General features: G+C 43.9%; 1 protein-coding gene across 2 annotated transcripts in view; it reads left to right on the top strand.

Moving 5' to 3' along the window:
• Positions 1–12,589, top strand: part of LOC143935662 (proton channel OTOP2-like) — a 127,872-nt gene that overhangs the window by 73,224 nt on the left and 42,059 nt on the right. For both annotated transcript variants that reach the window (XM_077459693.1, XM_077459692.1), the window contains exons 3-4: positions 6,912–6,970; positions 10,178–10,326. In XM_077459693.1, coding sequence (XP_077315819.1) covers positions 6,912–6,970; positions 10,178–10,326 — 208 coding nt within the window. The remainder of the gene's footprint in view (positions 1–6,911; positions 6,971–10,177; positions 10,327–12,589) is intronic.

Below are 12,589 nucleotides of genomic sequence, written 5' to 3' on the forward strand. Positions count from 1 at the left end.
AAGTACTGAAGTTTGGCGCCATCGCACGGGTGTGCACAATTTTAAGGCCTGACATGTTGGGTATCTATTCAGTGTAGCATCATCTTTCAAATTATAGAAAAAAATTGGGCTAACTTTAATGTTTTTTATTTTTTAATTCATTAAACTAATTTTTCCCCCCCAAAAAAAGTGTTTGAAAAATTGTTGCGCAAATACCGTGCAACATAAAAAGTTGCTATGACCACCATTTTATTCCCCAGGGTGTCTGCTAAAAAAAAAAACATATGTTTGGGGGTTCTGAGCAATTTTCTAGCAAAAAATATGATGATTTTTGTAGGAGAGGAGTGCCAAAAAAGACCCGGGTGGCAAGTGGTTAAAGAAAACACTTTTCATATATTTCTCATAATGATTTTTATTGCATAATTATTCATTTGGTTTTTTCATTCATACTACATATTAACTTTTTTCGCCACTTAGACCCATCTAGTGTCTATTTTTGAGTATTGTCTCCACATTTTATTCAGCCATTGTCTATTAGCTCATTTAATTATTTTTAAATACCATTACTTGAATGAATTCCTATTGTTATTTTTAGATTTATTTTTTATTTGTATTCTTGTTTTTATTCATTTTTAATTTCATTTATTCTTTTATGTAAAAAATAATGTAATTTCTTTTATTAATCAATGTAAATTTTGTCCATGTATGTATTTTATCCTTCTTTTCCCCAAACCTGCTTACCAAAAGTGGATCAATTATGCCCCATATAATCCTTTACTGGTTCTAATACGTTGGGCATTGCTGGGCTTTGTAGTCCTCTATGCAATAAAGAGTGCCATTCACAGCTTCCCTCCAGGCTTGACAAAGGTGCTGGGCAGCCCCAAAACACGTAGCCATGCCCCTTCTGGAATCTGGCGCTGCCATCACTTCCAGTCGGCTCATTGCTGCATTTTACAGCCTGTTCTGCTTCCTGGTTGTTGATGTCCCATCTGGTATAGCAGATGTCCAATCTGGCTAAGCAATGATGCCCCACAACCCCCGAACCTACCGAACATCGCTGTGTTTGGATAACATATATAAGTTGTTTGTGCATTAGATATGTGCGATTCGTTTCGTATGAATCAAAAATTCATACAAATTTCCGGAATTTCGTACATTCGTACAAATCCGAAATGCTAATTTTTATGCATACGAATTCTGTACCATATACGAAATTTCGTTTACAAATTTCAGATCCAAATTCATAATGAAAATTCGTAATTGTTACGAAAAGTTAACAAACCTAAAAGTTAAAAACCCAGGAAAACAGCACAGGACAGGGATGGTGGGAACTCCTCATAATGATAAATTCATAGTAACGAAAATTCGTAATTGTTCCAAAAAGTTTACAAATCTAACAAAAATTCGTATTTCGTACGAACTTGAATTGAATTTCATATAGAATTACGAAATACAAATTGTTTTTCGTACGAAACAAATTTTTGGACGGTGCCCATGTCTATTGTGCATTGCTACACTCAGATTGGCGCCCTCTGGTGTTTATTTATATATCTACAGAGAATTATTCAGAGACTTCTTCAAGGAGCTGCAATGAGTGTGTTAGCCCTTTATGGACACCATTGGACTATGTTTTCCCTGCTTTTATTATACCATATAGTGATCATTTATTTACTTGTGCGCCAATTTGTATCACTCTTATTACTCTACAATCACAGTACAGCTGCTCTGTCACTGCTCACAGTTGTGGGGGGCAGGGGCGTAACTATAGGGGGTGCAGCAGTCGCGACCGCAACCGGGCCTTGTGATGCAGGGGGCCCATGCAGCCCCCTCTACATATGGCAGGCAGCAGCATAGGCAGCTAGGGGTACCAGTGCACCATGCACATGGGTGGCTGGAGGTAGAGGGTGACTAGCAGAGCTCCATGCTCAACTATCGCACTGGCTGCTCATTTAGTTGTGCATTCCCCGCATGACCTGTGTCCTCAGCCGGCTCCTCAGAGTACCCCTCTCCTGCTCCATGCATTGCCACTCAGTCCAATGTCTGTTCTCCCCAGCCAGAGTCCCGCCCCCCCCCCCCGAGTCCGGCCCACACTGCACTGCATACTTCTCCCGGGTAAACAAACTTTAAGCACACAGATGCAGTGCAGCCCTATGAGAGCCGGCTCCCCGGAGGACACTGCAGGCTTGTCTGCCATCCCCCCTCCTCCCCCGTCATACACAGATGATGAAAGGTCTTTCTGGGAGATTTGCTGATCGCCCGTCCAGCACACTGGATGGAGCCCAGGCCAACATGGATGAGTGCGCGGCCTACAGCTTGGTCATGGTGAGTGAGAGGACCCCATCCCCCACACACCATTACATACCCCCTCCATCTCCCCCTGGGGACAGGGGCCCCCACCTCCCCTGGGGACAGGGACCCCTTCTCACCTGGGGGCAGTAACTTCATCTGCCCTGGAGAAAAGGACCTCATCTCTTCTGGGGACGGGGGCCCCATCCTGCCTAGGGACAATCACCAATGGGGCACCTAAAAAAAAAAAAAAAAAAAAAACTACTGATACCAGTGGTGGAACTACAGGGCTCACAAAGGTCATACCTGTGACCACGCCCTGGAGTTCCACCGCCGGCTCGGAGGGAAGGGCCCTGGCTGGGGTTCAGGAGGGCCCTTCATGGTTTCTTGCATCGGGGCCCTGAAGGTTCTAGTTACGCCACTGGTGGGGGGCATAGAAGAGGTTGGGTGCAGAAGCCTGGGAGTCCTGATGCTCCATCCAGTCTCCTACCAAGTACTTGGCTACAATAGCAAAATGCAGTCTCTAAGAGAAGTGGGGAGTGGGAATTAATCCCTTTTTATAGTATATCTGCTGATCTTTGGTGGCCTCTTTACAGCTTGTCTATATGTAGGCAGCATGCATGTGTTTTTTTTTTTTTTGCTCATGGGGCATATGTCCTAATTGTTGCTGGCTGCAATTATTTTTTCACAGGCCTTTTTTTAATGGTGACAATAGTGTAATGTGTCTGGGGAATATGCATCTGCACAGCAGCTTATAGTTTCCTTTGGGAGGGCATATGGCAGGGTGATATACAGGCAGGAAATTGCAGGAGACAGGGCAGAACTTTGTCAATGCATAACACAAAGTGCCCACACAAAGACCTTTATATCAGCACCACCAGCTGTTATTTTGATGAGCATTAGGATCAGAAAAAATTCAGTTGACTAAAATATTTTCGTAGACTAAATTAATACTATTTTAGTCGACCAAAATACGACTATAACTAAAACAATTCAGATGACTAAAATACGGCTAAAACCAAAATTCCATTTTAGTCGAAAGGCTATGACTAAAACAAAATTGAAATTTGACATTAAAATTAACACTGCAATACCACATAAGAATAAGTAGGGGGCATCTACTAAGCTGCTAAAAGTAAAAAAAAAAATAGTAAAAAGACTTTTCTATTTTTTTTTTCTTAATTTTAAAATATTTGTAATATATTCAGGTAATATGTGCATAGGCATTACAGCCAATAGAGTTTACATTTTTATTTATTTATTTTGTTAATGTTTTCAAGTTGTACTTCTGTTTGTTAAAAAGCAATATATTTGTTTGTTTTATGGTTTTATTTCTAAAGACGTTCTATATCACGTCTAAATCTGTGTCTGTAGTGTATGTTAAAACCCTAATACCATAAATAATAACATAATTCGATTTTTACTCCAGGAGTATATAATGTTTGGCAATTCTAAAGAAATAATGTTTTTTCACCTTAATGCAGGGGTGCCCAACCTTTTTAAGAGCGAGGGCCACTTAAGCAACTTGGTAACCAGTCGCGGGCCACAATGAGCGGAGCGGGTGGATAACAGGTCACAGCTACTCTAAACCCCCTTTGATCCAATCCACCCAGATGGAAGGGGACGAATTCCCTTTTTTTAAATTGGATTTTTAGGATCAGATTGGAGGCAGACGGGCGTAAACGGACAAGAGTCTGTTTACATCTGCCGCTCTGTAGAGGTAAATCGAGGGTCCAATTGGGTAGGGGCGATCGTGTGAAAAGGGCCTAAACTGCTTTCACACTGATGTACTGTGGTTTACCCACACTGCAGTCTTGCAGTCCAGCGGACAATCCGGCCGTGCGTGTGCTAGTCCACCGTACTTTTGAAATGAACAGACTTTTCCGCACAGAGGTGACGGACCAGCTAATGAAGCGTCGCTGGACCCGTCACCTGGTATGGAATTAAAGGGGAAGCCCTACGCCGAAAAAACGGCATGGGGGTCCCCCCCAGGTCCATATCATGCTCTTATCCGAGCAAGCAACCCGACCAGTCAGGAAAGGGGGTGGGGACGAGCGAGCAGCCCCCCCACCCCAAAGCATCTTGTCCCCATGTTAATGAGGACAAGGGCCTCTTCCCGACAACCCTGGCCGTTGGTTATCGTGGTCTGCGGGAGGGGGGCTTATCAGAATCTGTGAGCCCCCTCTAATAAGGGGGCCCCCGGATCCCGCCCCACACCCTATGTGAATGAGTATGGGGTACAATGTACCCCTACCCATTCACCTGTGAAAAAATAAATAAAAAACACAACACACAAGGGTTAAAAATAGTTTATTGCACAGCTCCGGGGGTCTTCTTCCGGGGTCTTCTTGCCGGACTCCTCTGCTATCTTCTGCTAGCTCTTTTACTAGCGGAGGAGCCCGGCTTTCTTCTTCGTCACCGCCCTCGGCTTTTCCGGCGTAGGGCTTCCCCTTTAAGTCCATACCAGGTGACGTGTCCAGCAACGCTTCATTCGCTGGTCCCGGCTACCTGGAGCCGCGCTCAAAATAAACGGACTTTCGTCCGTGTGTGTGTGTGGGAAAGTCCGTTCATTTCAATAGTCCCGTGTGTGGGCAGGTCCGCTCGTTCGGACAGTCCAGCGGACTTTACGGCGGTTTGTTCGCCAGATTAAGTCCACTGGATAGTCTGATCGTGTGTACGCGGCATTACAATCACTTTAAGATTTTACTAAACCCATTCAATTTTAGTTGACTAAAATACGACTAAAACTCAAACAATTCAGATGACTAAAATACGACTAAAACTAAAATTTCATTTGAGTCAAAAGACAAACATACAACACAGGGCCAGTTATTATATTATTATTATACACGATTTATATAGCGCCAACAATTTACGCAGCACTTTACAATGTATGGGGGGGGGGGGGACATAATTACAGTACAGCTCAATACAGAAGGTACAGGAGGGCCCTGCTCGTAGAGCTTACATTCTAAAGGGAGGGGGTGGTGGTACAAAAGGTAATAGATGCAGAGAATGATTTGATGGGGGTGGCTCGGGGACAGTTGTTAGGTGGGTGTGGGATAGGCTTCCCTGTATAAATGAGTTTTCAGGGATCTCCTAAAGGTGGACAGGTTAGGGGCTGATCGGACAGACTGGGGCAGGGAGTTCCAGAGGATGGGAGAGGCTCTGGAGAAGTCTTGAAGACGAGCATGGGAGGAGGTAACAAGGGATCTAGAAAGCAAGAGGTCCTGGGAGGAGCGGAGGATTTGGGCGAAATCTGCAGAAGAGGTTGGTGATGTAGATGGAGACGATGTTGTGGATGGCTTTGTATGTATGCACTTCCGGAAGTGCATCTGGTGTGAACTGGCCCTAAAACTAAAATAGCATGATAGTCAATAGTCTACAAATAAAACTAAATCAAAATGAACAATGATTAGGGTGCAGTTCCACTTGGCGTAAGTGCTATCCAGTTTTCAAGGGTTTTAAGGTCAGGAGGTGGTGCATAAGCAAAACAAGTTTTTTTGCCTGACCAAAAAAATGTGCAGGAGTTTAGGGCTACTACTTCTGAACATGAAAATCTTTATATTTATTGTTTTACTGATATCAATTAAATAAAAGTAGGTTGGGGGTATTTATAAGAAGGGCTTTGTGGGTGGCTGGTTTTGGCACCAATGCACAAGTCCCTACCCCCACCTCCAGCCATGCTAGACCACTGTCCCTTCTGCTGAGGTCGAACCCTCCACCATCTTGTGCCTTGCTCCTTACCATAGGCCTCCACATGAAATTCCCAGCTGTAGACCCCCCCCCCCCCCCCCCCCCCCAGATATCAGTGAGATTCATTCCTAAATCCACTTTCAAAAATTTCAAACTTAACTCCCTACAAATTGAACCTGGACAGATTTTCTAATCCCTACTACTGGTGACAGTCATTATCAGTAGGAATAGAGAGGACTTTTTAACTGGCATATAGCCAGCAATAAAAACTCAGCAGAGGTTCCAACCCTTCCACATTATCCAAAAACGTAAAGTTTGAGCTTTAGGTACACTTCAATTTGCACAATTTAACTTGCATGTATTTTTTTTTATAAGGGAACAAGGTAGCATGGCCATTACTTGACACAAATGAGGACTCCAGCAGCCTTCAACTCTGCCAGAGACCCTCCGTTGTCATCCTCACGCGTTTTCATTATACCAGTATAATTTATGATGCATTTCCCTTTTCTGGACATTATTTATTTTTATTAGATAATCATTTCTGGTGATAAAGGTTATCTTTTTGTGCCTTTTCTCCTGACCTAAAGTACCCGTTCCCTAGATGCATTGCTCTGAACCTATACTGAGCTTCCCATAGATTTTACAAGGCTGTCTTCCCAGGTCATCTTCTGAGCAATGCCGACCACAGGAGACAGTCCCATAGAAGTCTATAGAAAACTACCAAGCAGCTGCAGCCAGCTCAAAGAAAGTTTTGCATAAAGGGTGTAAGCACTGTTGAAGGCTGAATGAGAATGAGAGTGGTTTGGGTCAGGAGGAAGGAGAAAAAAGGATTAGTACACTTTGAATGTATACTTAATTCTTTACGTAGAAATTATTCTCTTTTTTACACTTCTAAAATGTTTTGAATTGATGATACAATGCTCATTAAGTAAATTGTGCTTTTCTTGCAGACATGTTTTCTTTGGATCTCCTGCAAACATTGTGTCCAGATCCATTTAATTATGACCAGGTAAGTTATTACAAAACTGTAATTTAAAGAATGAGATGTGTGACAAGTCCTTTAATAACTCCTTTCAAGGCTAATTCTTTAATTCTACGGTGACAGGATAATTTACACAAGTTTCTGACTCCTTCCAATAATTTCTTTGACTTTCACTACACTGATCCCTCTAAATTCAGATGGAATTTCTGCTGAAGTGCTGAGAGATGGCTGTGTGTGATAATAGCATAATGTAAAATGAATGCTTAACATTTTCCAAATGTTAAAGTAGATCTGAACCCCAGTCGCGGCTGGTGAGTTTTTTTGTTAAGGGGTGGCAGTATACAACCACACCCCCCGGTGGCATGGCACTAACAACCACCCACACATGTCTACCGGCACTTAGCTGGATAGATAAATCCAGATAGATGCGGGGTGTCAACCAGCGTGGCAGAGTGCAGGCAGCAGTTCCAGGATGGTGAGTGTGGTGTCCGGGCAACAGCTCCAGGCTAACGGTTGCGGGGTCCGGGCAGCAGCTCCAGGCTAGTGGGTGCAGGGTCTGGGCAGTGGCTCCAGGTTAGTGGGTGTGGGGTCCGGGCAGCAGCTCCAGGCTAGCGGCTTTTGGCAGCGGCTCCAGGTTAGCGAGTGTGGAGTCTGGGCAGTGGCTCCAGACTAGCGGGGGTCCAAGCAACGGCTCCAGGGTAGCGGGTGCAGGGTTCAGGCAGCGGCTCCGGGCTAGTGCATGTGGGCAGCGGCTCCAGGCTGGCGAGTGTGGGGTCCGGGCAGCTTTTCCAGGTGAGCAGGTATGGGGTCTGGGCAGTGGTTGCAGGCTAGCAGGTGTGGGGTCCAGGCAGCGGCTCCAGGCTAGCAGGGTCCGGGCAGCGGCTTCAGGCTATCGGGTATAGGGTCTGGGCAGCGGTTCCAGCCTAGCGGGTGCAGGGTCTTGGCAGCCGCTCCAGGCTAGCATGTGCGGGGTCCTGGCAGCGTCTCTAGGCTAGCGAGTGCATGGTCCGGCAGTGGCTCCAGGCTAGTGGGTATAGGGTCCAGGCAGCAGCTCCAGGCTAGTGGGTACAGGGTCCGGGCAGCAGTTTCAGGCTATCCAAATAAAACATAACAACGATGTCTGGGGAATGCCCAGGAAAAAACCAAAGCCTACTTAGCACCAGCTCACAGACAACCAAATTAACCTGTCTAACAGTATGTGTTAAAAACAGGGGTTTAGTCCGCACGCATTTGCAAACGCATGCGTGAGCCACAGAGCCACGTCAAGGCACCCTGGTATCTGTGGTTCTAACACTAACATATAAGTGTCCCCGCAGTGGAGGTACATGCATTCTGATGGTTAGATGAGAGCAGGTGGACTGAAGGGGTGCCCACCCCTCCTTAAAGGTACAGGAGCACATCAAACACCCAGCGAGAGCACAATGGCAGCAAAGGTGTTGGTGCACTGCTGGACCAATACAAACACTACCTTGATAACAAAAACTTGCCACCGCCCTCATCTATAGCTGGCTATCGCAGTAAGCGGCTTTGGAAGGCTAAACAACAGGCAACAACAATGTCTGGGGAATGCCCAGGAAAAAATAAAATAAAATAAAAGAACTCGCTGCTCCAGGTGAGACAGGAAGCCTAAAAATATAACAGGTGCCTGCCTCGGCTCGCCTCCGCATACGATCAACACTGAAGAAATGGCTGCACTCCAAGATCCATCAAAATTCTTATTTATTAACAAACATCCCAAGTGTTACAGTGTGGACGCGTTTCACACACTAAGAGGTGTGCTTATTCATGATGAATTGTTTGCCTGTTTGCAAGTTCGGTTCACACCAGAACTTGCAAACAGGCAAACAATTCGTACGAACACCTGAACACCGTTAATGTCTATGGGACACAAACATGAAAAATCAAAAGTGATAATTTGAAAGGCTTATATGCATAGTATTGTCATAAAAAGTGTTTGGGGACCCGGGTCCTGCCCCAGGGGACATGTATCAATGCAAAAATAAGTTTTAAAAAGGGCAGTTTTTTCAGGAGCAGTGATTTTAATAATGTTTAAAGAGGAAGTAAACCCTCTCTAAAAAAAACAAAAAACACCCTGCAGGACAAAGGCATAATGAGCTAGTATGCTATGCATACTAGCTCATTATGAATTACTTACCTGAGATCGAAGGCCCCAAAGCGACCCTCGTTCACCTCTTTCGTCGCTGCCATGATACCCGAAGTGATCTCTGAGGGCTTTCACACTGGAGCGGTGCACTTGCAGGATGGTCAAAAAAGTCCTGCAAGCCGCATCTTCGGAGCGCTGTAAGAGCAGTGTATTTACCGCTCCTAAAGCGCCCCTTCCCATTGAAAACAATGCTATTGAACTCTACAAACAGGTTTTTTTTTTTTCAACTGATCATCTAATGCCCTGTACACACGATCGGACAACACGTACAACGAACCAAGAAAATGAAGTTCAATAGCCAGTGCAGCTCTTCTGCTTGATTCCGAGCATGCGTGGAACTTTGTCCTTCGGAATTGTGTACACACAATCGGAATTTCCGACAACGAATATTGTTGTGGGAAAATTTAAAGAGCCAGATCTCAACTTTTGTCCAATTACACATGTGGTAAAATCCAAGATATCATATATTAGGTTACAGAAATTAATTCAAAATGCTTCTGTCAGCCATTAATTTTTATATTCTGTATATAGATAACATATTCAAAGCTCCAGCATTGCCATCTAGAGAGGGAGAGGAAAGCACACTCTCATGGCGCAGTATTTCAAATCATTTATTTAACCACTTCAAGTTGGGAGGCATGGATTTGGAGACTGTCTACAACAAAAACTGGACACTGAGTTTGAGATTTCTTCCCTCCCAGGACACTTTGAAATCTCCAAACTTGGTATTCCTGGCTCCAAACAAGCCAGGAATACCAAAAGAACCGAAGATAGCTGACAAACTCTTTTCTCTGCTCATAATCAGTAAGATAAAAGTTGTAGACCATGATATATCAAAGTTCTCATAAACAAACATGAAAAAACCTGTAAAAAAATTGTATTCTTGTATATTGTACACAGTAGATGTTCCAATATATCACGTAAATACCTCCAATAATACCCTCAACATCAGGTACTTCACCCAAGTACGGGCAAAAAATGTTATCGTGGTTCTGCCTGTAAAACGTTCTTTGAGCTTTTATGATTTTTAAAGTTACCCCTCTATATCATCGTACTTTTTATCTTCTCAGGTGCTTTCTGATGGTCATTTTGATGGTAAATATGACTATATGGATTATCACAGTTACTGAAGAATCCAAACATCACACAACTGAATTGGAGTTGTTCTTTAGAAGAAAGGCTTTAAGAATGAATAGCACTAAAGATCATGAAGATGACGGTACAAGCATTTTTTAATGTAACATTACTTTCTTTTCATGAGAACTTGCCCTAGAGCTGCAACAATGTTCACATCTAAGAGTTTCTCTGAATCTAAACTAGTGGCAACACACAGTGAAGGGTTAGAACCTCTGACGGACAGAATTTGTGTTTTTTTTACTTCACTGGTAAAATTCACGCTTTCTCTTTCCCCTAATGAGGTAAAATCTACTAATTAAATTACCAGAGTAGGAATAAGTGAGAAATCTCTCAATGAGGACAATTGTTTCAGTGACAACTGTCCAAGAAAGGATTTCCTCACTTTTGAGCAATTTCATTTCACTTCCTGTTTCTATGGGACGAGAATTGAAGGGAAATTTCTGCTATGGAACAAGGACAGAAAAAATAAAATAAAATGAAAGGGGTTTAATTCTTTCCCTACTCTATCCAAAACAAAATAAAGTTTAAACTGTAGATGAACGTTGGATACAACTTTTTCTTGTGCAATTATCAGCCTCTAGGGACGAATAGGAAATTTTGTCAAACCTGATTTTGTGGCAAAATGATGGAATTTTTTCATTCACTGAAATATGATTAACCACTTGACTTCCAGAAGGTTTTACCCCTTTAAAGACCACAGCATTTTTTGCTATTCAGCACTGTGCTACTTTAACTGGCAATTGCTCGGTCATGCAACGCTGTACCCAAATTCAGTTTATATAATATTTTTCACACAAATGGATATGGTATTTATCACCACTGGGTTCTTCATTTTATATAACTGAAAGTTTTGAAAAAAAAATATATTTTCTACTTTCTATTATAAAACCTATCTAATAAAATCTAATTTCTTCATAAATTTAATCCAAAATGTATTCTGCTACATATCTTTAGTAAAAAACAAAAAACAAAAGAGACCCAAAGAATGTATATTAACCACTTCAGCCCCAGAAGATTTTACCCCCTTCCTGAGTACTTTTTGCGAGACGGCACCGCGTCTCTTTAATAAAATATTTTTTGCGCTATAAACAAAAAAAACGACAATTTTGAAAAAAGCAACATTTTTTTTACTTTTTGCTATAATAAATATCCCCCAAAAATGTAAAAGGACGCAATACTTTTATTTGCGAAATGCGGTGTGGCTGCTTGGATCCCCGTCGATCGGGTTCGGTGGAGGAGGGAGAAGGATTGGGACATATGCTCAGGAAACACGGATCATCACTGAGGTCTTCTGACTATACCAAGAGGTAGATCCCATCCATACTCTCACGTGCATTGCTGGACATGCTTAGTGCCAGCTCTGGCACAGGCATATGTGAGTGAGCATTTAGCTGTTGTTTTTAATTTTATTTTTTAATAAACCTGTTTTGATTTACTGCACCATGATGGTCCCGTATATATATTTTTTGTGAGCCAAATAGCATAGAAGGTTTCTATCTTCCTACTTGGAGAGGCTGTTGATGAGACTCTTAAAGGAGTGGTTATCCTTAACCAGTTGCCGACCGCCGCACGCCGATGTACGTCGGTACAATGGCACGGGCAGGCATAAGGACATACATGTACGTCCCTTGCCTCCCGCGGGTCGGGGGCCCGATCGGGCCCCCGCCCGGTGCCTGCGGCGGTCGGTATTCGTGCGGGAGCGATCCCGGACGAGGGGACGGCCATTCATTCATGGCCACCCCCTCGCGATCGCTCCCGACGAATAGAAATCCCCGGTGACATCACTTCCTCTCCTGTAATGTAAACACAGGAGAGGAAGTGATGTATTCTCTCCTCCGTGTCGGTATTTTTCGTTCCGACACGGAGGAGAGCGGATCAGTAAGTTGCACCAACACTCACACACACAGTAGAACATGCCAGGCACACTCACACCCCCCCTTTACCCCCCGATCACCCCCCCAATTACCCCTGCCCCCCAGTCACAGTGACACCAATGTCATTTTTTTTTTTTTTGCATTGGTGTCATTTGTGACTGTAATAACTGTTAGGGCAGTTAGAGTTAGCCCCCTTTAGTTCTAATGTACCCCCCTAACCCCCCCAATAAAGGTTTAACCCCGTGATCACCCCCCGTCGCCAGTGTCACTAAGGCTGGGTTCACATTGCAGCGGTTTATGAGAACGAATGTGATTCGCACCGCACTGCAGTGCAAATCACATCCGATCTCTGTGCGATTCGAGTTCAGCCATTCGCCGCACCCGCCACACCCGCCGCACCCGCCGCAAATTCGCACGGGACCCTTTTTTTGGCCCGCAGCAGAATCGGATCGCATGGGTGTTCACACCATG

Source organism: Lithobates pipiens, unplaced genomic scaffold (assembly GCF_037356315.1).
Source record: "Lithobates pipiens isolate NorthernLeopardFrog02 unplaced genomic scaffold, aLitPip1_a1.2 Scaffold_28, whole genome shotgun sequence".
NCBI classification, from domain to species: Eukaryota; Metazoa; Chordata; class Amphibia; order Anura; family Ranidae; genus Lithobates; species Lithobates pipiens.